Source organism: Geotrypetes seraphini, chromosome 2, assembly GCF_902459505.1.
Source record: "Geotrypetes seraphini chromosome 2, aGeoSer1.1, whole genome shotgun sequence".
NCBI classification, from domain to species: domain Eukaryota; kingdom Metazoa; phylum Chordata; class Amphibia; order Gymnophiona; family Dermophiidae; genus Geotrypetes; species Geotrypetes seraphini.
Genome location: NC_047085.1, coordinates 299372717 through 299398279, shown reverse-complemented (window position 1 = coordinate 299398279; position 25563 = coordinate 299372717). Strand labels below are relative to the sequence as shown.

Genomic DNA, 25563 nt, shown 5'->3' with positions numbered 1-25563 from the left:
CCCAAAGTGGTGAACTGGATTAGAAGCTGGTTGATGGACAGATACCAGAGTGTGGTGGTTAATGGAATTCATTCAGAGGAGAGAAGGTGAGTAGTGGAGTGCCTCAGGGATCGGTGCTGGGACTGATTCTGTTCAATATGTTTGTGAGAAACATTGCTGAAGGATTAGAAGGTAAGGTTAGCCTTTTTGCGGATGATACCAAGATTTGTAACCCCGGAGGGAGTGGAAAACATGAAAAAGGATCTGCAAAAGTTAGAAGAATGGTCTAATGTCTGGCAACTAAAATTCAGTGCGAAGAAGTACAGAGTGATACATTTTTTTTTTTGGGGGGGGGTAGAAATATGAGCTGGGAGGTGCTGGGAGGTGATAGGCTGATAAGCACTGACAGAGAGAGGGACCTTGGAGTGATTGTGTCTGAGGATCTAAAGGCATCTAAACAGTGTGATAAGTCAGTGGCTGTAGCCAGAAGGATGCTAGGCAGTATAGAAACAGGAATAACCAGCAGAAGAAGGAAGGTGTTGATGCCCCTATATAGGTCATTGGTAAGGCTTGGTAAAGGATATAAAAAGACTTGAAGCGGTCCAGACGAAGGTGACAAAATTGGTAACGGGTTTGAACCAAAAGAAGTATGAGAAGAGATTGGAAGACCTAAATATGTATACTCTGGAGGAGAGGGGAGATATGATACAGACGTTTAAATACTTGAAAGGTAATAATATAGAACCAAATCTATTCCAGAGAAGAGAAAATAGTAAAACTAGAGGGCATAATTTGAGGTTGAAGAGGAAGACTCAGGCACAATGTTAGGAAATTTTTTTCCAGAGAGGGTGGTAGATGCCTGGAATGCCATCCCAAGGGAAGTGGTGGAGAGGAAAATGGTGATAGAATTCAAAAAAGCATGGGATAAACATAGAGGATCTCTAATTAGAAAATGAAGGATATAAATTAAAGAACTAAGGCCAGTACTAGGCAGACTTGCATGGTCTGTGTCCCATATGTGCTGATTTGCTGTAGGATTGGCTGGGGAGGGCATCAATGGGAACTCCACGATCTTGGAACATAAGGATGTTACTGGCTAGACTTTATGATAGATATCCTGCAAATAGGATGGTTGGATAGGCAGGGGTGAGCTTAGACAGCAACTTCAGCATTTGGATCCTAAGACAATACTAAGTGGACTTTACAATCTGACCCTGAAATATCAAAGAAGAGACAAGTTAATTTAATCAAGTATTTGTAATGGGTATAACTAATGAGCGGACTGGAAAGACCATTCAGATCTTTATCTGCCGTCATTTACTATGTTATATTACTAGAAGGATGACAAAAATGATAAAAGGGATGGAATGACTTCCCTATGAGGAAAAGCTAAAGGCGCTAGGGATCTTCAGCCTGGAGAGATAAGATATACATCTATAAAATACTGAGTGGGGTGGAAAGGGTAGATATGAATTACTTATTTACTCTTTCCAAAAATACTACAGTGTTTCCCTGAAAATAAGACCTACCCCGAAAATAAGCCCTAGTCATAGGCAGCTGCGCTTCCCCCTGCCATGCAGCTGAATCCCCACTGATCCTCCATCCTTCCCTCCCAACCGATCCCCACCGACCATGACCATAAATAAACTGGATATTCAATTCCGGTCACTGGAAATGGCCAGGCATTGAATATCTGGGTTCAGCCCCAATCGCAGGAGTTAGCCTAGCTAACTCCTGTGGTCTGAATATCAGCCCCAATGTGCATTATTTATTTATTTCAAAAATTTATATTCTGCTCTATCATACACTTCTGGGCAGAGTACAATTTCACAAGCACAATTAAAGCATATACTCAAAATAACTTAAAACAGATAAAACAATACAACATAAAATTAACATAATAAAATAACATATAACAAAATTATAATCAAACCCAAACAGAGAAACATGATGGCAGATAAAGGCCAAATGGCCCAACCAGTCTGCCCTTCCGCAGTAACCACTATATCTTCCCCTTTCTAAGAGTTCCCACATGCCTATACCACAGTTTCTTCAATTCAGACACAGTCTTTGTCTTCACCACCTCTTCCGGGAGACTGTTCCACGCACCTACCAACCTTTCTGTAACAAAGTATTTCCTTAGATTACTCCTGAACCTATCACCTCTTAACTTCATCCTATGCCCTCTCATTCGAGAGCTTCCTTTCAAATGAATCGACTTATGCACATTTATGTATTTAAACATTTTAATCATATCTCCCCTCGTCCACCTTTCCTCTAAAGTATACACATTGAGATTTTTAAGTCTGTCCCCCATATGCCTTATGACGAAGACCACACACCATTTTTAGGAGCCTTCCTATGGACCGACTCCATCCTTTTTATATGTTTTTGAAAGTGAATTCTACAGAATTGCAGACATTATTCTAGATGAGGTCTCACCAGAGTCTTATACAGGGGCATCAATACCTCCTTTTTTCTACTGGCCATACCTCTCCCTATGCCACCTAGCATTCTTGTAGCTTTCACTGTCACTTCTTGAACCTGTTTGGTTACCTTAAGAGCATCACATACAATCACACCCAAGTCCTACTCTTCTGTCTTGCACATAAGTTCTTTATCCCTTAAACTGTACAGTTCCCTCGGATTTTTGCAGCCCAAATGCATGACCTTGCATTTCTTAGCATTAAATTTAAGCTGCCAAATTTCAGACCATTCTTCAAGCTTCGCTAGGTCTTTCTTCATGTTATTCACACTATTCACACATCACCATTCACACATCTATTGCAGATTTTGGTATCATCCGCAAAGAGGCAAATCTAACCCAATAGCTCTTCAGCAATATCGCTTATAAAAATATTAAAAAGAACAGGCCCAAAAACCAAACTTTGAGACACACCACTGGTAACACCCCTTTCCTCAGAGTGATCTCCATTGACCACTACTCTCTGTTGCCTTCCACTCAACCAGTTCCTGACCCAGCCTATCACTTTGGGGCCCATCCCAACGCCTGTATGGAACTCTGAAAGGCTTTGCTAAAATCTAAATACACCACATCTATTGCACTCCCTCTATCCAATTCTCTGGTCACCCATAGAAATTGATTAGATTTGTCTGGCAAGACCTGCCTCTAGTGAATCCATGTTGCCTCCAGTCCTATAATCCACCAGATTCCAGAAACTTTTCTGTTCCAGAAACTACCTTTCTCTGTTTTAAAAGCATTTCCATTAATTTCCTTACCACAGAAAACAGACTTACCCTTCCTGTAATTCCCTACTTCTTCCTTACTTCCACTTTTGTGGAGAGGGACCACATCCAACCTTCTCCAGTCCTCCAGTACCACTCCCAATTCTGGAGAAGCATTGAAAAGGACAGTCAGCGGAGCTACAAGAACTTCCCTAAGTTCATTCAGCACCCTTGGATGTACACCATCTGGTTCCATTGCTTTACTTATCTTTAATTTAGCTAGCTCCTCACAAACACAACCCTCTGAAAATCGATCAGGGTCTACCACTCCTCCATCCTTATTTGTGTTTGTCTCTAGGTCCCGTTCCTAGCACTTCAGCCATGAACACAGAACAGAAATATTTGTTAAGCAATTCAGCCTTTTCTTTATCAGCTTCTACATAGGTTGTGGTAAAAGTGGATAGTGTAGCTGGTTTTAAGAAAGATTTGGATAATTTCCTGGAGGAAAAGTCCATAGTCTGTTATTGAGAAAGACATGGGGGAAGCCACTGCTTGCCCAGGATCGGTAGCATGGAATATTGCTACTCCATGGGTTTTGGCCAGGTACTAGGGACCTGGATTGGCCACCGTGAGAACGGGCTACTGGACTTAATGGACCATTGGTCTGACCCAATAAGGCTATTCTTATGTTCTTATGTAGATATTTCTCCTCTTCACCACTGAGTCTCACAATGCTGCTTTTGCATTTCTTCCTATCACTGATATTGGATTTGCATTTCTTCCTATCACTGGATTATTATAATGCATTGTTCAAAGGAATTATTTTATAAGAAATCTGCCGCCTGCAGATTGTTCAAAACGCCTCAATTAAACTTATAAGGAATGCTAAAAAATTTGATCATGTGACTCCCTTACTTAAGGAAGCGCATTGGCTTCTGGTTGCTCACCATATAACTTACAAACTATGTCTACTGACTTTCAAATCCCTTCTTTATAAAGCACCTGCTTTTATTTATAGATTATTGATTCCCCACTCTTCCCTTAGATCTCTTAGATCCACTGATTAGCATCTCCTGACTGTTCCCTCCCTAAAAACTATTAATACACGGCGACAAACTATTTTTTCTGTTACTGCCCCCCAAATATAGAATCTACTCCCAATTCACTTGCGAGAACTGAATTTGAATAGCAATCTAAAATGATTTCTTTTTAAAGATGCATTTGACAACTAATAAAACTACATTTGGCTCACCATCCAGACATTAGGTTTATATCAGGTGCTTTGATTGAGCCCTGGTTTCTAAATTCTGTGATGCTTATTGCTCTTCCCTTCCCTAACGTTTTTTTTCCCCCTTATATGTCTTCTTTACTATTTTTAAATTGTATTTCTGCACCTTCCCTTCCTTTTGTATCAATTAATTTTGTCTTGTCAGTCATATTTATATAATTTGTTTCCCTTTAATTATTGTAACCCAATATTTTAATTTTTTGTACATCGCTTAGAAGTCGATATCAGCAATTAATCAAATACATGATAAACTTGAAACTTGATATATCTAAGGAGGAGAGTGTGGCGCAGTTGTTAGAGCACAATGAGTGGTTCACTTAGGTTAGAAACCATGGACCCGACATGGTCCATGCTTCAAAAAACACTCCTTCCTCAGGGATCTTGTATTACTCATGAGAAATGTACCAAATGTGAGTTTCACATGGAGACGGATTCACAATTGGACATTTTTGACGTTCTTTTAGCCTGATTTTCTTCATAAAGTTGCATCCCATTTGGTTCATTCCTCTTGAGAATAAGGAAGGAGTGTTTTTTGAAACATGTCCATGTCTAGTCCATGGGTTTCTAACCTAAGTGAACCATTTTTTGGGGCTACCATGGTTTATTGACCTCAATAAAGTCTTAGCATCTTAAACATCACTTCTGCAGGTTCTTTTGGTTTTTTGCTCTTTGATAGTCACTGCAGACCCGTTGGATTTCTCTTTGTTTTGAAGTGATTAGAGCTATAGCCTCATCAATCTGAGGTTGTGGGTTCAAACCCCGTGCTGCTCCTTGAGACCCTGGGCAAGTCACTTAATCCTCCACTTCCCCAGGTACATTAGATAGATTGTGAGCCCACCGGGACAGATAAAGAAAATTCTTGAAGTACCTGTATGCAAACTGCTTTGAATGTTGTTTTAAAACTACAAAAAGCTGATATACAAGTCCGCCCTAAAAAATATCTTATCTCCCTGTTTTACCATTTAAGCTATTTTTTCTTCCATTTGCATCTTTGCTTTCCTGACAACTTGATCAGCCTCTCTTAATTTTTCCAGATATTTTTGCCTTCTTCTTTTTGTCTTCTTCTTTCTGCGATTATTGTAGCTTATGAAAAATAACCTCTTATTCCTTACCTTCTCAGCTACTACTTTTGAGAACCAAAGTGGCCTTCTTTTCCTCTTACTTTCACTTACTTGCCTCACAAAAGCTCTGTCGCCCTTACAATAATTCCTTTCAGTTTTTGCTCACTGCATTTTTACTCCTACCAGACATTCCCATCCAGATAACAATTCCTTGATGTAATCCCCCATCCGAAGAAAGTTTTTTTAAAGTCTAGAACCTTTACTTTTGAATGAGCTCTCTCTGTACCCATCTTAATATTAAACCGTATCATGAAGTGATCACTGGTTGCCAGATGATCACCCACTGTAATATCAGGAACACTTTCCACGTTTATAAGCACTAAGTCCAGTATGACTCCATCTCTCATGGTTTCTATTACCAACTGCTAGAACAGTGTTCTCCTTGTAGAGAATTCAGGATCTCCCTACTTCTAGAAGACCCCGCAATAGGGATATCTCAATCAACATCCAGCATGTTAAAATCACCTATTAGTAAAACTTTCCATTTTTTAGATATATTCTGAATGTCTACTATTACATTTCTTCTTCCATCTGTGATGTAAATATATTTACTATTTCCTCTTTCCAAATTGATCCACTGTGCCTCATCCTTGCCCTGCAGATCTGGCAATTGTGTGGCTTTACTATGATCTTTAACATATAACGCTACCCCCCCCCCTCCTCTTTTTCTTCCTACCCTGTCTTTCCAGAACAAATTATAGCCCAGTATAACTATATCCCAGTCATGGGTCTCTGTGAACCATGTATCCAACTCATCTTCTTCTAGATCCAGAATATTGTTTCCCATACTTTGAGCATTAGTATGTACTGCTTTCCAGACATTGCCCCCTTTTCCCATCGGTATAGAGGTATTCAGTGATTTACTTACCCATCGCTTCTAGTTTAAAGCTCTCTTCAGTAGATTAGCCAGCCTGCTGCCGAAGACACTTCTTCCCTTCTTTGAAAGATGCATGTCATCCCTGCTCAGCAGCCCTTGGAAAATCATCCCATGGTCCAGGAAGCCAAAACGCTCTCGACAACACCATCCATGTAGCCACGCATTCATCGCCAATAACTTATGAGCAATTGAAATACAGCCATATTCTTTTAACCTGCCAATAACTCTGCCAGAAAAGTCTGAGTCATGACTAGTCCATCATGTAATCATATATCACTTTTAAAAGCCTCTCAAAACAATACACGTACAGTTTTTAATGCTGCTTTAAACACCTTTCAATCTCTAATGGAATGTATCTCCTCTTAGACGGACATCAATCCCTATCCACCCACATATCCCAAGTAGTCTCTACCTCCTTCTACTACCCCCAACTAAGAAGGATCAAACCCTACATCTCCACACCTGACTTAGCCCAACTCCTCTATGCATATGTCCTCTCCAGAATGGATCACTGCAACTCCCTATTTAATGGAATATCCAAAAAAGATCTCAAGCGCCTCCAAAGGGTCCAAAATGCAGCTATCTGCCTCCTAAACAGCCTCAACTACCATGATCCCATCTCCCCAGCACTCCGCGCTATGCATTCAAAGCCCTGGCAATAGCACATAAAATAATTTATACCACCAACCCCTCCTTCATAAAATCCAAGCTACCCATCTACATCCTCACCCGCACCCTCCGCTCAGAAACAGAGATACGCCTATGCATTCCCCCCGGAAGGTCCCTCTTCTCAGAAACCGCCCGCAAACGCTCCTATAGCCACTTCATTCCCCAACTCTGGAACCAACTCCCCCCTCAAATCAGACTACAGAACTCACTAAAGACATTCCGGAAAATGGTAAAGACCCTCCTCTTCAACTTCTAATCTGCCTAAATTTCTGTATAGTCCACTCTCAGCCTATACTCAAATAACTTGCATTTAAACTAAACTACTTATATTTAAACTACTGTTCTTAATTTGCTGTATACTCCCTATATTTAAACTGCTGCACAGTCTCGTATGTCCAAGTATTTAAATCTACTGTATAATCTTGTATGTCCAATTACACTCCATTGTGAATGTTTACTTGTAAACCGTTCTGAGCTACTGGGAGGACGGGATAAAAATCTAAATAAATAAATAAATAGAAGAAGGTTTGACAACTGTATTCTCTTAGCATAGAAAATAGCATTCTTATGTTCTTCAAGATATATGAAATGAAAAGAAGGAACATCAAGTAAATTAGATCTTGCCAAACATAATTATTGTATTGGTTCATGAAGATGCAAACTAGAGACAACTACAGATAATATTCTACCAATCAATGTCTTGAAAACCATAACAAGTAACTTGTAATGAATATAATATTCTACAGGAAGCCAATGAAGAGCAATCAGTAATGAACTTATTTGATTATATATTGATGCATAATATATTACAGTATATGTGCTATTGCATTTTGTGCAGATTGAAGAGACCTTAAACTTTTACTTGGGATTCCTATAAGGAGAGAATTATAGTACTTGAAATGTGAAACAATTGTACTTTGAAAAACAGGTTGAAAATTTTCTGGGGTTAAAATTTTTTTCAGCTGCCTTATAATCATAAGTTAAAATGTTTTTTCATAGTCATGGAATAAATAGGTGTCAGGTCAAAAGCGCGCCGGGACAAAGGCGGGCTCAGACAACTGAGCACAACGTGGAGCCACGCGCCGAAGAAAATGACTGTTTTAAAGGGCTCTGACGAGGGGTGTGGGGGTGGAACCCCCCCACTTTACTTTATACAGATCGCGCCGCGTTGTGGGAGCATTGTGGGGGGTTTGGGTAAAAAACAGGGAAACAGTGAAGTTTCCAGTATAATGAGGGTGGTTACAACCCCCCAAACCCCCCACAATGCCGCCGCGATCTGTATTAAGTAAAGTGGGGAGGTTCCCCAACAAAATCCCCCATCGGAGCCCCTAAAACACTCTTTTTCTTCGACGCGCACTTCCGTCTTGCGCTCAGTTGTCGGCGCACACTTTTGTCTTCGGCGGTTTTGTCTATGAACCAATAAATATGTTCCTTCATAGAAAGAAATGGGTCAAGATTGACTCCCATAAGATCAAGGTTAAAACCTCATTAGACTGGGAATAAAGTTGATCAACTTAAAAAATATACTGAATATCATCAGCCTAAATTCTGTAATCAACTCCCAGGGTCCCAAGTAATGAACACAATGGTTAAAAACAAACATTAAAAAAACATGGCAGATAATGCTTACCCTTGTGGGACACCTGACCAGATTTCATATTCATAAACCGTGAGCAATCCCTTCCATTGATAACAGAAAATTGTCTCATCACAAGACTCAAACCACTTGAGTACAGTACTACTTATGCCTATAGCTTTCAAATATTACAAAAGAATATCATGATTGACAGTATCAAATGCAGCAGAAACATAGGCATCAGAACAGCGGAGCCAAGGGGGTCATGGCCACCCCCTCCCCAATTGGCAAAGAATGGGGCCAAAAGGAATCAAGAAGAACCCGCGTAGGCCTCTTCCTCCTCCTTCATTCCTTTCAATCACTCTTCCTGCACAAAGCTGCAGGCAGCAGTTCCTACATGCCTTCCCTATGATGTCAGAGGAATAAGGCTTCCGGGTCAGCCATGGGAAGCATGTAGGAACTGCTGACCCTGGCTTTGTGAAGAAGTGCAGCTAGAAAGAAGGAGGAAGAGACCTACATGGACGTCTAATAGCTGGCTGGTACACACTGTGGCAGGGACGCTTGGGCTAGGCTGGTGTGACCTACCCAGGGCCCCATGCCACAAGGAATAGAGTTTGTTTGTGACCGGATCCTGCCAGTGGCTCCCAAGCCCACTGGTGTACTACCGCTAAGCTTTTCACTTCGTGCTAAAAGGAACCAAACCACACTGAGTTCCAAAAGCAAAGCCAATTTTCCTTTAATTGGAAATAATAATTCAATTCACAGTCATGTCAGATGGCATAATCGAGCAAATATAACAAAACAGTTGGAGTGCCTCTGGGCTAAGCAAAGTTCATAAACAGGACCCGGTAATTTAAGCTTTGGCACTTCTTATAAACTGAATCAAATTAGAACAGAAAAAAAACCTTCAAGTTCAAAAATCAGGGTTTTTCCCTGGAGCAGTGCTGAGATAGCAGCCCCACCCTAGTCCAGCTGACAAGGCTGTTCCCCAGCAAGAAACGTTATGTTGAACAAAGAAACTTTTCCTCCACTTCGGGAGGTTTCATGACTACAGTCCTTTATGAACAGTCCAGCGAGCTAAGCAACATTGGTGTAAACAGTTCTCATTCCAAAACAACAAAACATCAAAAGTAAAAGGCTATTCCTTTCCCTGGAGCCCTCGCCAGAGTAGAGAGTTGCGCGGGGACAGAAATCCCACCCGTCCCCACCAAAATCACACCCGTCCCTGCGAGGAATCCCCTCCGTCCCCACCCGTCCCTATAAACTTCAGAAATAGTTATTTCATTTAATTATGCTACTGAATTAAAGGCTCTGGTAGAAACCCGTTTACAAATAAGCAAAGAGACTTTATTAATTGGGAAATATTAATTGGGAAGAATATATACTTTGTAAACAGGTTTCTACCAGAGCCTCTAATGTAAATATAAAATATAAATACTCAGCTGATGAGAACCTCCAAGCTGTCAGCTGAGGACTTCCTTTGCAGTTGGCCGGGGGTCCCTTTTGCCAAGCTTGGCAGGCAGCAGTAGCGTCCCTGAGTCACAGATGCTGGCACCTCAGTGGCTCATGGATGATGCCAGCGACTGCTGTGCTTGGTGGAGGGGAGTTCTGGCCGTATCTAGAGGAGGTCCTCTGCTGGCGGTGCTTGGGGATCCCCACCAGTCACAGCAAGGGTCAGCAAGTACTTCAACACTGTAGAAATAAAACCAGAAATGCATTTCCTTTCTTTTGAACACAATACAAAGACATTTGCTATATACATTTCCCAAAGCTAACATATTTTAGTCAATAAATTCCAATTTTTACCTTTGTTGCCTGGAGACTTATTTTTCCATAAAATTGGTCCCAGTTTCTTTTTTCCACTTTCCCATCTTCTGTAAATTCTTCTGTTGCTATCCATTGGTTCCTCCTACCGTGGTCCAGCATTTATCCCTTTCTCATCTTTCGTGCCTGCCCACTAGTCCCATGCCCAACATTTCTCCTTCTATCACCCCTCTCCAGCACCATGCCACATCTCTCCCTCTATTCCCTTCACCACTATGCCCAACATTCCTCCCTCTTGCATCCATTTCAATCTGTCCCACTGTTCCCTTTCCACCACAATATTTGTCCCTCTCATCTGTACCTCCCTCCCTCTGACCAAATTTTTTTCTTTCTTCCATTCCTGTGTACACAACCATCTCTTTTCCTCCCTTCCTCTCTCCCAAGTTCATGCCTTCTGTGTCCAAAAACGCATTCCCTCCCCCACCTCAGCATCTCTTTCCCTCCCTTCCTCTCTCCCAAGTCCATGCCTTCTATGTCCAAAAACGCATTCCCTCCCCCACCTCAACATCTCTTTCCCTCCCATCTTCCATCCTCTTTCCCAAGTTTATGCCTTGTGCCAAAAATGCACTCCCTCCCCCCTTTTGTGTTCTGCCTCCCAGCCCTCATCTGCAAGCAAAATGGAGCTCGAACCGCGAGGCTCATCTGCTTTTCCCTACCTGCCCTGCCGCAGCACACAGTCGACCGGAAGTCTTCCCGATGTCAGCGCTGACTTCGGAGGGAGGGAGGGGAAACTTAAAGTCACCATCCCTCTCTAACCCCGGTTCCTCCCTGCTCTTTCCTATTGGCATAGGAAGCAAACTAGAGGCTCTTGGGATGTATAGTTTTCTGTTTCTGGTTTAAACCTAGGTTCTGTGGAAGGAATAGGGACTTGCCAGGTGCTTGGCATAGGCTTTCTATCATCCTGTCTGGGCTCCCTGCCACAACACCTGTAAAAGGGCACATTGGGACACAGAAGGAAGGAAGGAGGGAGGGGCATGAACTAGAGAGTTGCACGGGGACAGAAATAAAACCCATCCCCAGTAGAATCAAATCCGTCCACACCCGTCCCCACAAGTAATTGAATCTGTCCCCGCCCATCCTATAAACTTCAGAAGTAGTTATTTCATTTAATTATGCTACTGAATTAATGGATCTAGTACAGACCCATTTACAAATAAGCAAAAGACACTATTAATTTGGGAAATATTAAAAGGGAAGAATACATACTTTGTAAATGGGTCTTTGCCAGATCCTTTAATGTAAATATAAAATATAAATACTCAGCTGATGAGGACCCACAAGCTATGTCAGCTGAAGACTTCCTCTGCAGGTAGCCGAGAGTCCGTTTTGCCAAGCTTGGCATGCAGCAGTAGAGTCCCTGAGTCACAGATGCTGGTACCTCACTGGCTCAAGGATGCTGAGAGCCCTTTGTGGTATTCCCAGGGCTCCCCATTGTCTCAAATTTTATTTAACATCTACATGAGTACTTTGAAATACTATGGCTTGAATTATTCAGGAAACTCTATTAACGTACGCTGATGACATCTTCATATTACTTGAGGTTGACCCAGATCTTGTTAACCTAATACCTAATATTATCCATTGCATTGCTAAGCTTCGATCCTGGGCGATGATGGTCCAGATGAAATTGAATGCTGCTAAGACCAAACTTTTATGGATCGGTCCAAAGTTAGATTCTCTTCTCTCAGCTGTGACCTTAGATCAGTGGTCTCAAACTCAAACTCTTTGCAGGGCCACATTTTGGATTTGTAGGTACTTGGAGGGCCTCAGAAAAAAAAATAGTTAATGTCTTATTAAAGAAATGACAATTTTGCATGAGGTAAAACTCTTTATTGTTTATAAATCTTTTCTTTGGCTAAGTCTTAATAATAGCATTAAGAGACATAATAAGAGACATATGATCAAGAAACTGTTTTATTTTACTTTTGTGATTATGATAAACATACCGAGGGCCTCAAAATAGTACCTGGCGGACCACAGGTGGCGCCCGGGTCACGAGTTTGAGACACTGTCTTAGATTCAGGAGAATCTCTGAAAATTGAGTTTTCCTTGCTAATATTGAGTATTGTTATTGATTATATCTCTTACATTTAAGGATCAGCTACATTTTCTTGTTAAAAGGTGTTTATTTAGCCTCCGTATCCTGAAAAGAGTGAGAGCGCTCTTTCATCAGCAACACTTCTCTTTATTGGTTCAGTCAATTATCTTGTCAAGGTTGGATTATTGCAACTCAATGTACCAGGGTATCTCAAAGGTCAGTCTGCAGAGACTTCAATTGATACAGAGCACTGCTGCCAAGCTCATTTTTGGTAAGAGTAAATTTAAATTTGATCATGTAACCCCATTGCTCAAGGAATTACATTGGCTTCCAGTGTATCTCAGAGTTCAATTTAAGTGCGTTTGTATTGCATTTAAAATTCTCTTAGAAGTCTAGGTCCCTTTGTTATATTTCGGAAATCTCTGAAAACTTTCTTGTTTACTAAAAACTTTGGAAACCAAGCCATTCTAGATTACATTCTTCTTCTGTATTTATGTACTATACTTACATTATTGTAAACCGAGTCGAGCACCTTTTGGTTGAAGACCTGGTCTATAAAATTAAGTTTTAGTTTAGTTTATTAGGATATAAACTTGTATTGATAAATCTTGCACTGTAACCATGGCAAATTTAACCTGTAAACTGTGTATTATGTATATTGGCATTAGACTCCTAGTATGTGTCAAATTAGTATTATAATTTTTAGATTAATGTGAGCTAGCACAAGTTGGTCCAGTAAATAAGATTTGATCTACTGGGCTCCTTTGGGACTGTACTTTAGAAAATTTGACAGTTAAATTTAAATATGCAAATGCTTCATGCAGCTGCTCACACTTTTGGTGATTTTAATTTACATGTTGAAGCTGTGTGATTTTTATTCAGCCTTTTTGATTTAATGGTTTTATTCAATTGGTTGACTCTGCTATATATCAGACTTTATGCAATTTATGTAGCCCAGCTTAAACACAGTGAAGCTGCCTTAGAACCCTTAGAGAACCTTTGTGCTCATGTGTCTGGCAGGCTTCCCTTGATTAGTACACAAGGTCTGCATGGCTTTGAATCTGTGTCTCATTAGCTTCCCTCACAGCCATGGGATACATATGTCCTCATTAATCTCATGTTAGATGCTTGTGCTCAGCCACTGGTGCTTGGCTCGACCATATGCTTTCTGCATCAATCCCTTAATCTGATATACACATCTCCCTTTGTATTCGCAGGGTTTAGAGGCATAGCTCCCTTGCGAATAGTAAAAATTCATAAATATCTTTAGGGTTCCACCCTAACTCCTTCCTGGCTCCTGGACCCCTCCACAGCTTACCTTTAACGCCCTGGTGGTCTAGCAGTGAAGCAGGGCAGAAGCAATCTTCCTACGCTCCTGCCCTGTGCAGATCTGCTATCAAAAATAGCTGCCTCAAGTTCCCGCAGCAGTCTTGCGAGACCGCGGAAACTCACAAAACCAACCTGTCTTATTAAAACAGCAGCAACATTCAGGACTCAAATAGCAATAATTGTATCTAGAAATGGCAGAACACTAAAATACCAATATAGTGTGGATTAGAAAAAGAGAACATGTCAGACTGCTACTGATCCCTGCAGAGAAACTAAACCTCATCTCTATCAAACCTGCAGAATAAAAACAGGCCCTCAAATACAGAATAAGTGACCACGGTTTAAAAATAAGAACCCTGAGAAGTCAAATTCCATATCCAGACCAACAATGGAGAAAAAGTAGCACAATTTCTTCCATACTGTGTGCTATTATACTGTGTTAAATATAAAGTTATCAGGCTGACACATTTTACTAATTGGTTCGGTCCCACTCTCTCCTTTCCACTTCTCTTGTGTGTTGTCTTCATCTAAATTCTGGTGCAATGTGTCTAGGAGTCCTGACTATAGGTAATATCCCAAAAAATTGTGAGTTGTGTTGCAGAAGAATGAAACTTACATTCTTCAACTCTGCCTCATTCTGCACTCTTTCCTTCTGAAAGTGAGTTGACAAGGTGTTGTTCTGATCTACTCTGATCCTTTTTCTTATTTTGTTTTTTTAAAAATCTGAATCCAGAGGTTTTACGGTGCTCAAGAGGTTCCCTGAGGCCCTGGGACAGCTTTGCCTGGGAGAAGATGCAGACTCTGGGAAAGAAGCCTGCAGGTAGCAGGAAAACACGCGGGGTACCTGTTTGGCCAGCCTGCATAGGACTTGAGAAGCTTGGGGTCTATTACCCTGGAAGCTAGTTCACAACCTGATTTATCAGGAGCTTGAACACAGGATGTCTGGTCAGGCTTTAGTGGGTGCTGGCTGCATGTTCCCTCCCCCCTTGTCACATGGATCCCTGGGGGTTGAGGTCTCAGTCTGACTTTGGTCTGACTGGCAGCCTGAAGATCGCAGCATGCGGACTTGATTTGACTGACCAAGGCGATGTGTTCTCCAGATTCCAGCTTTTCTGTGACAAGGGGAGTGTGTGGTGCAGTGGTTAAAGCTTCAGCTTCAGTAGCCTGGGGTTGTGGGTTCAAACCCACATTGCTCATTATGACCCCGGGCAAGTAACTTAGGGCTCCTTTAATGCGCGGAATAGCGCGCGCTAAAATGCCACGGCGCTAGCCGCTACTGCCTCCTCTTGAGCAGGTGGTAGTTTTTCAGCTAGTGCACGAGATGCGTTTGCTAAAACTGCTAGTGCACCTTCGTAAAAGGAGTCCTTAATCCCATTGCCCCAGGTACATTAGATATATTATGAGCCTGCTGGGACAGACAGGGAAAATGCTTGAGTACCTGAAAAAATTCATATAAACCATTTCTGAGCTCCCTTGGGAGAATAGTATCGAAAATTGAATAAATAAACAAAGCAGGCTAGCACCAGCACAGTCAGATTGTGAGTAAGTCTATTGCAGCCTATGGGAAAATCAGGGGGGAGGGTTTGAAATTGCATGTTTGAAGTACTTCTGGGGCTGGATATACAGTCTCTCACCTCCAAAAATCCCCTTTCCAGAATCTTTTGACCCGTAGTTTGGTTTTCCCAGCCCGTTTTTGGCACAACCATGCTGCCATGCGGGAATCTTGGATTTCTCCAAACAAACCTCCTATGGGAACCACTATTTATACTTATCTCATTTCAATATTTCTACTACCAATAGTGCCACTTTCATTCAAAATACAATTTTCTTATATTAAATATTCAATTCATGACCAAATAACTACTTTGCCAATATAAATAAATAATCATAAAGTGCTCAGTGCTACCACCAGGTCATTGCTAATGCAGTACAGACCACGACAGTTTTGGAACCATCATTGCACTTTATTGTTCCTTGCCTTCCATAAAGTATAGTGTGCAATGGCTTGAATGTTACTCAAAAACACTGCTGATATTCCAATTACCTATATAGTTGTTTTAAAATGCTATCAAAAACATGTTTAGGACTGTACTTATCTTGTTATTCTTGTTGCCCTCCTGTCCAACGTTTAACTATCATGTGTCATAAACCGCACTGAATTAATCCACATAAAGTGCTTGTGTGATAAAGTGCTGTCCAGTGTCACTTTAAAATAACATAGTCATGCTTGCAATCAAGTCTAATATTTCACTGCCCTCTGACCCAAGCTGGGTTTCATGTTCGTCTTCAGGGAGAACAATGCCTAGGAGAAATTATCGTTTGGCTGAAACCTTCTCGGGAACTCCAATTCTCAGCGTGTTAGCAAGCCTCTATCTGCCTCAAAACCCTTTGATTTTGTTCAAAATCACTTTGGTTTGACCCCTCAGTCTGTGATACCCCTAGATCATACCAGATTTGCTAGGAAGTTCTTCTTTATCCAACGTGTGGTGGACACCTGGAATGCGCTTCCAGAGAGCGTAATAGGGCAGAGTATGGTACTGGTGTTCAAGAAAGGACTGGACAATTTCCTGCTGGAAAAGGGGATAGAGGGGTATACCGTATTTTCACGCAAATAACGCGCACCCGTATAAAACGCGCACATGGGTATAGCGCGCAGAAATCACGATGATATGTACAAAAACTTTGGTATACCGCGCTCACGGGTATACCGCGCATGCTGCCCGACGCTCCTTTCGCCCGCCCTGACTTTCCGACTCTCCGTTCACCCCCCCTGACTTCCGTGCACTGTCCCCCCTTGAAGGTCTGTCCCCATCCTGAAAGCCTGATGCCCCCCCCCCGACGTCCGATACATCCCTCCCCCCGAAGGACCGCCGACTCCCCAACAATATCGGGCCAGGAGGGAGCCCAAATCCTCCTGGCCACGGCGACCCCCTAACCCCACCCCGCACTACATTACGGGCAGGAGGGATCCCAGGCCCTCCTGCCCTCGACGCAAACCCCCCTCCCCCCAACGACCGCCCCCCCCAAGAACCTCCGACCGCTCCCCCAGCCGACCCGCGACCCCCCTGGCGACCCCCATGACCCCCCACCCCCCTTCCCCGTACCTTTGGTAGTTGGGCCAGAAGGGAGCCCAAACCCTCCTGGCCACGGCGACCCCCTAACCCCACCCCGCACTACATTACGGGCAGGAGGGATCCCAGGCCCTCCTGCCCTCGACGCAAACCCCCCTCCCCCCCAACGACCGCCCCCCCCAAGAACCTCCGACCGCTCCCCCAGCCGACCCGCGACCCCCCTGGCGACCCCCACGACCCCCCCACCCCCCTTCCCCGTACCTTTGGTAGTTGGCCGGACAGACGGGAGCCAAACCCGCCTGTCCGGCAGGCAGCCAACGAAGGAATGAGGCCGGATTGGCCCATCCATCCTAAAGCTCCGCCTACTGGTGGGGCCTAAGGCGCGTGGGCCAATCAGAATAGGCCCTGGAGCCTTAGGTCCCACCTGGGGGCGCGGCCTGAGGCACATGGTCGGGTTGGGCCCATGTGCCTCAGGCCGCGCCCCCAGGTGGGACCTAAGGCTCCAGGGCCTATTCTGATTGGCCCACGCGCCTTAGGCCCCACCAGTAGGCGGAGCTTTAGGATGGATGGGCCAATCCGGCCTCATTCCTTCGTTGGCTGCCTGCCGGACAGGCGGGTTTGGCTCCCGTCTGTCCGGCCAACTACCAAAGGTACGGGGAAGGGGGGTGGGGGGGTCGTGGGGGTCGCCAGGGGGATCGCGGGTCGGCTGGGGGGCGGTCGGAGGTTCTTGGGGGGGGCGGTCGTTGGGGGGGAGGGGGGTTTGCGTCGAGGGCAGGAGGGCCTGGGATCCCTCCTGCCCGTAATGTAGTGCGGGGTGGGGTTAGGGGGTCGCCGTGGCCAGGAGGGTTTGGGCTCCCTTCTGGCCCGATATTGTCGGGAAGTCGGCGGTCCTTCGGGGTGGGGGTGCGAGTGGTCCTGCCAGGGGGGGGGATGTATCGGACGTCGGGGAGTCGGCCGGGCAAGAGGGCTTGGGCTCCCTCTTGCTCCGATCGTGGATGCGGGTGCGGGTGGGAGCGCGTGCGAGCGGTCGTTCGGGGTGGGGGTGCGAGTGGTCCTGCCGGGGGGGGGATGTATCGGACGTCGGGGAGTCGGCCGGGCAAGAGGGCTTGGGCTCCCTCTTGCTCCGATCGTGGATGCGGGTGCGGGTGGGAGCGCGTGCGAGCGGTCGTTCGGGGTGGGGGTGCGAGCGGTCCTGCTGGGGGGGGTGAATCGGGCGGGGTGGGAACTATGTTTTAAAACTTTTGTATACCGCGCTCACGCATATAACGCGCGAGGGGTATGCGCGGTAGGTAAAAACGCGTATAACGCGCGCGTTATATGCGTGAAAATACGGTAGATAGAAGATTACTGCACAGGTCCTGGACCTGTTGGGCCGCCGAGTGAGCGGACTGCTGGGCACAATGGACCTCAGGCCTGACCCTGCGGAGGCATTTCTTATGTTCTTATGACCCCTTTTTCCCTAACTCTTTGGTCTATTCCACTCTCTCTATTCTTCCTTTCTTCTTATAATTTGAGCCTCTTCGTCCCCTCTGCCTCCTTCTATAGCATCAGCCATTCCAGCTCTTCTATCGAGTGAGGCTACCCCAGTCACAAACACCCACCCCTTTTAGCAGCAGACAAAAGAAGATTATGCTTAATTGCATATCATAATGTGCTGCTGAAGGGCCAATATCACAGGATAAATTGTGAAGTCATGTGAATCATCACAAGGCTGGCTCTAGAGCCCCAGGGAATAATACACATTTATGTGTGTGTCCTGAAGTTGGCTGTAGTGGAAAGAACTAGAACCTTGTTAACAAAAACCAGAATGCCTGATTGCCCTATTTCACACTGAGGTGGACCACCAGATTTTGGGGAGGCTCAGCCTTGCCAAGTGTCTTTTTTATACATAGGCTTCCCAGATTTTACGGCAATAAAATCTGGATTCCTAGACCTGCCCCCAGGCCCACCAAGTTCTACCTATCCCCGCCCTGTAACACCCTAATCCCGCCCCCAGTCCTGGCCTAGCCCCACCTCCCGCTGCCTGCTCTTGTCGGGCAAGGAGGAAATCCGCGAATGCGTGGATTTTCTCCCTGCCCGACATGATTTGAAGAGGCTTTTCAAAACCCGGACAAAGTGCTGGGTTTTGAAAAGCCATCCGGACCCCTGGACATGTTCTCAAAAGGAGGACATGTCCAGGGAAATCCGGACATCTGTTAACCCTAGGTGTGCCGATAAAGTTACTTTAGTGTTCTATAGTGGAACCAATGTGCCTTGGCTTTGTTATAGAAGAGGCTCCCAATGTGGGTTTTGTGGCGTTGAAATGGAGATACCCAGTTCAAGAATTAGCCTCTGCAGGGGTCAGTAATGTTTAGGCCTAGGGGACCTCTGAGAATTTACAGTATGTGAGTCTCACCTCTAACCAGTTCTTATTGATTCTGCTCAGCAGGTAGATGAGACTTCCTTTGCTAAATTTCAGTTCTAGTGTGCTGTTGCCTGTGAAGTCAAAGAGTGCCTGAAAAACAAACAAATAGCCATTAGCAACGAGCAGCATTATAAAATGAATATTTATACTACTTCCTCTGTTATGCAATCGTAAGTCATTTTTGTCTGTGGAACAGAATAGCAACCATGTGTAATAAAGTCCCAGCGTCTGAAAATTAGCATGTTAATAAATACATTTATATAAGCTATTGCAAAACAAATCATTTTCCATTATTGCAACAACCATAATGTGCAATAATTATATCATAATAAAAATAATTAGATGATGTCCTAAGGCACTGATTATGCAAATTGTATTTCTTATTTGTAGATGACAGCCTAGGTTTATTTAGCATCCAGAATACAGTAATGAAACTGAATTTTACAGTTTAACACTTCAAGAAGTCATAGTCGGTGGCTTGCAGGCAGTATATAAGAAATATTTAGAAATAAATACAGTACAGTACAAATTTGCCCCTTCTTTCACAAATCCACACTAGCGGCTGCCACATGGCAAAAGCCCTAAAGCCTTTTAAATCCCTATGGGCTTCGGGGCAGTTACCATAGCAACCATAGGGGGTTGATTATCTGATCTTCACTAATCGACCACCCAGGATATCCAACAGACCCTCCCCCTAGTGATGTTATCACATCGCCGTTAGGAAACGTGTGACTTCTCTTCTTGTTTCGACATGTACATGTTTCGTCCAAAATGGCCTGCTTCAGGAGTCTTATCCACAAGTGCAAGGACTTCCAAGTCTCTGATATTGTGTTGAATCCTCTGAGCAAAATACCGCAGAAGCCAAAAGATTTCCTTGGCGTTCAAAGCCTTTTGAAACATTGTGTTCATCCTAATTTTACCTAAATAGAAGATCTAGTGCAGGGGCTGGGCAATTCCGGTCCTTGAGGGCTGGAATTCAGTCGGGTTTTCAGGATTTCCCCAATGACTATGCATGAGATTTATTTGCAAGCACTACTTTCAATGCATAGTCATTGGGGAAATCCTGAAAACCCAACTGGATTCCGGCCCTCAAGGACTGGAGTTGCCCACGTCTGATCTAGTGCCTTATACATTTTGGGGCTCATAATCGAAAGAGAAAAACGTCCAAAAACTGGCCTAAGTCGGCAGTCGGACGTTCATAAATCAAAAACGTCCAAGTGCCGATAATAAAGCCGGGTTTTGGACGTATTTAAAAACGACCTAGGCCTTCATAGTGCCGCTGAACGACCAAAGCTAAACGGGACATTTCAGGAGGAGTGTCGAGGGCGGGAGTTGGGCAGAAGGTGGGCCGGCTTAGACTTAATCGTACAGCATGTATAACCAAAAGTTATACAGCCCAGGATTGACGGACCTTGGACATTGTGACTTAGACCATGTAAAACATGGTCTAAGTCACAAAAACCCACCTAAAGTCACCAGATAAGCACTGCAAACACATAAAACAGACTCCCACACACTACCCCAGTGATCACCGACCGCCCCCCACCCCCATAAAAATATTAATCACACCTTTAAAATTCAGCCTCCAGATCATCATCACCTGGCAGCCTGGCATAGGAAAGCCTAGTCATCCAGCACAGAGGCGGCTTAAGTCATCATGGGGGTGGGTAGGGACTAATGCAGAGGAGGACCCATTTCCATAAGCCCCTGTAATCACTGCATTGATAATGAAACTTGTGCACTCCCCTATAAACTCACAAAACCCTTTTATACTGGCATATAAGTGGCTCTTGCAGCCATAAGGGCTATTGGGATGGTAGATAAGTTGGTCTAGGGGATTCTGGAGGTGGTTTGGGGGGCTCACTATGACGTATAAGGGAGCTGTAGTGAGAAGACATGGCACCCTTTTTGTGAGTTCACAGCAGTGCCCTGTAAGGTACCCCACTATTTGGGTGCCATGTCTGGGCGCTCAGTCCATCACCTTGTAGACCCCTCCCACGTCCAATAGGGCTTGTTCTAGGTGTTTTTGACTTGGACGAAAAGTTGGACGGAAATGTGGTATAAAGATGGACGATTTAGTGACTTGGACGATCAGATCTGCAGGACATATAATTAGACGATTTTCGAAAGAAAAAAAATTTTGGATGTATTTTTCGAAAATGTGTCCTAGGCTGTTTTTTTACTTTGGATGACTTGCGACTTAGACGAAAACGGACTTAGACGTCCCTTTAGATTATGCCCCTCCATGTATACTTTTCTTTTTGTCATAAGGCATTAGGCAAGGGGATTTAGGTGAAGAGGTAAGTTTTGATTGCTTTTCTAAAGTTTAGGATCCCTTCAAGGGATCTGATTTGTGGGGGTCAATTGGCCTTAAGTACATATAATAGTCCTTAAGTAGTGTTAATTAGAGCTAATTAGCACTAATTTGTTGTTATGCGTGTAATTGTACTTAGGTGCTCTTCTATAAACAGAGCCAAAATGTTGTGGAGGGCCATGGTCATTAGGCTGTCTAAGTCTAACTATGGATATTTTCTAGCTAGGTATAATATTTCTTGTATAATATTATGTAAACTGTTCAGATGTTATGTCGTAGGTGGTATATCAAAAGCAAAGTCACCATGATGCTTTCAGAAACTGTAGAGAATCAGGTTCTCTGTTACAAAATAAAAATACCAGACTCTAAAAACACAGACAACCGATAACTTTCCTTCAAAAGCAGTTATCCATGTGGAATAGAGAGGATGCAAGGACTTGGCGTCAATCAGATAAAAGTCAGTGTGGCAGAGAATATATTGACCTCTGCCCGTGGTCTGTCATAGTCAGGAACTTGTGGAGATGTATTCTTGCTGCAAGAGAAGACAAACAGTTGTTTAACTTGTACCTTTTAAGGGGGTTAATTGTATAACAAGAAGCTTACATAAGAAGTCCAGAAAAGTGTCTATTTTAAAGCCTGTTTTGTAATGGCAGCCTATTTGCCTATAGTATTTTTTTGTTGTTGTTTTTTTAAAAAAATGTTTATTAATTTTTGAAATCCAATAAATAGTGCAACAGGTTAACAAGCAAATAATATAATAGACAGCAGTGGCGTACCAAGGGGGGGGGGGGGCGGGGGGTGGTCCGCCCCGGGTGCAAGCCCTGAGGGGGTGCTCCCGGTCCAGTCCCCCCCGACGTCTGGGTCTCCCGTCTAGCATCTGGATTCCCCCCTCCCCGGCCTCCCCGCACCATTTACCTAGAGAAGCAGCCTGCAGCAAGATCGCGATGCCAGCGATCTTTGCACTGCTTCGGCATTGTTTCCTCCGCCGCGGTCCCGCCCCTCCTCTGATGTCAGGCTTTCAAGGGGGTGACAGGCCTTCAAGGGGGACAGGCAGGCAGGCCTTCAAGGGGGTGACAGGCCTTCAAGGGGGGGACAGGTCTTCGGGGGGATGCAGGCCTTCAAGGGGGGAACAGGCCTTCAAGGGGGACAGGCAGGCAGGCCTTCAAGGAAGGGACAGGCCTTCAAGGGGGACAGGCAGGCAGGAGCTTCAAGGGGGACAGTCAGGCAGGCCTTCAAGGGGGGGACAGGCCTTCAAGGGGGACAGTCAGGCAGGCCTTCAAAGGGAGGACAGGCGTTCGGGGGGGGGGGAACAGGCCTTCGGTGGGGTGCGGGCCTTCAAGGGGGGGGACAGGCCTTCAGGATTGGGATGCAGACCTTTAAGGGGGGGACAGGCCTTCAGGGGAGGGAGGCCCTGGTGTAGAAGTACACCGAGGGAATGGGGGGGTATTTCACCCTTGATTCCATGGCTCGCAATTTTTTGAAGTAGTCATTCATGTGGAACCTTGTCGAACGCCTTCTGAAAATCCAGATATACAATGTCGACGGGTCACCCTTGTCTATCTGCCTGTTTACTCCTTCGAAGAAGTACAGCAAGTTCGTCAAGCAAGATCTTCCTTTGCTGAAGTCATGCTGGCTGATCCTCATCAGATCTTTCTCCTTTTACCATCTTGGAGATCCTAATGTTCTTTTGGAAAGCACAGACTTGGTATTCCCTTACCTGTTCATCCCACAACTTCCCCCACCCCTGTAAATAAAACAAAACTCCAGCCCATGAAACATCCCCCTTTGAGTCAGAAGAAGGTATGTCATCTTCCTTGCAGCTCCAGCCAAGAATTTCTGCTGTTACTGATGTTTGGGGTAACAGTTCATTACCCTCCTCATGTTATCCACACCCTCCAGGGTGTCTGCCCTAGTACAGAGTTTGGTATCATCCACAAAAAGACAAACTTTACCAGACCGTCTTTCTGCAATATCACTCACAAAGGTGTGTAAAAAGAAGCCCCCTATTTCCTTTAAGAATGGTACTCTATGCATGATTTGTATACAGAAATTTATGTAACAATAACACAATTAAGAGAGGAAACAGGCATCCATAGTATTAAGAAATGCAGTGGCAGCCCAGATACAAAATTACAGTGGTAATAAATCCTTAGTTGATGGACAAATACATATTAAGAATTCATGACTTATGACATCCTTGAATTAAACCCCATCACTGAAACCAGCCCGACAAATCTGTGCTAATAAAAGACCACAAAAGGGAAAAACTTACACTTTACGAGTGGGAGGACGCAGCCGACGCAATGCCTGTGGGACCATATCTGTGTCAGCAACTGTCTGGTAGAAGAATATTCGAACATCTTCATCTAGCAGCACCCATACAGGCAGGCACAACAGTTTCTATAGACAGAAAAGAAGATCTTATAGATAAGACCAGAAAGGCTTTACTGAGGTTAAGGGTCAGATTCTATAAAGGGCACATAGTGGCACCTATATTCTAGGCACTGCTCGGCGTGGTTGTCAATCAACCACTAGGCACCGTTTATAGAATTCCACTTAGCAGTACCTAGGAGTGCTTAGATGTCGCTAGGCATTCTGGAGGTAGGTGTCAATATATTAGGCTGGATTTTATCGGGCCTAATTTATCGGCACCTAACTTGCTTCCTAGCAATACCTAAGTCAACCACACCTATTCTCCGCCCCTAACCAAGCCTATATTTCAGGTATGCATCGCTAGGTATCAGAAAGTGCTTCCACTAAGGCGTCACTAAGCATCACATGGAATTCTGTGCCTAATTTTTAATTTTTTTTAAATTAATTATTCAATTAACTTCAATGGCATGGTCAATTACCACATCATGTAAGCTAATTGATTTAATTCCACTAATGAACTATCCCTTAATGAACCCAAATATAATAGGACGGCAGACTAGAATGACTTAATAAGAGGACATTGCCATAAAGCATGAGATAGTGTATTAAGAGCTTTATCACATTTAATACAATTAGGAGAACTTGCTAAACCCACATGAAAAGCTTGTACTTGTGAGAAATATGCCCTATGTAACATTATATAGGTGCATTCCCTCCAAACATAGCCCGTAATAATTTTAGGTAACCGAAGAATAGCTTGACCAAAATCAGGAAGCGATATTTGGATCACTAACTCATCACTCCAATTTTGTAAAATCCTATCATATGTTCGATTTGGAATTACACTCCACCACCACTTATGCAACAAAGATACAGAAACTGGAACATTCTTACATTGATTGAAAAAATTGAGAAGCCTTTCACAAACTCTATAAGAAAGGCCTGATCTTATTTGATTAACATAATGTTCCAATTGCATATATCCATATAACGACCCAGGTCCACTTCCTACAGTTAAGGAAAGGTCTGGAAATCTCCTCATCTTCCCTGTCTCGTCCAAAACCTTTGCAATATAACGAACACCCTTACTTACCCAACATCGGAAAATCCCATAATTCATTCCCGGTGTAAAATCTCCATTTCCTTGAATAGGTAAAAAATCAGTTACACTGGGATGATACGCCCATAATTTCAACAATCTACCCTAAACTTACCTCAAAGGAATCAAAATATAATTACACCTCAGATGATCTGGTAATCTTGACCTAGGCACTTGAATTAAATACAATAAATGAAAGGGATGAAAAAATGCCTTGTCATAAGATAAAGGAGTAAAAAAATCATCCTCAAGAACCCAGTCCCTTATATGTCTTAACAAACAAGCCCAACTATAGATACGAAGATCAGGAAGTCCTAGTCCACCCCTCATCCCCGATCCCTATAATATATCAAAAGATAATTTTGGTTTTTTACCCGCCCAACAAAATTTTGTAAGAATTGTTCATAACTTACGC

At 43.8% G+C, this 25563-nt stretch overlaps 1 protein-coding gene across 1 annotated transcript in view; it reads right to left on the bottom strand.

Annotated features, from left to right (window-relative positions):
* NCF4 (neutrophil cytosolic factor 4) overlaps positions 1–25563 on the bottom strand; it is a 61834-nt gene that overhangs the window by 12378 nt on the left and 23893 nt on the right. Inside the window, exons 5-7 of the mRNA XM_033933723.1 lie at positions 23949–24076; positions 22160–22208; positions 19354–19452 (exon numbers count right to left, since the gene is read on the bottom strand). Of these exons, the coding sequence (XP_033789614.1) occupies positions 19354–19452; positions 22160–22208; positions 23949–24076 (276 nt within the window). The remainder of the gene's footprint in view (positions 1–19353; positions 19453–22159; positions 22209–23948; positions 24077–25563) is intronic.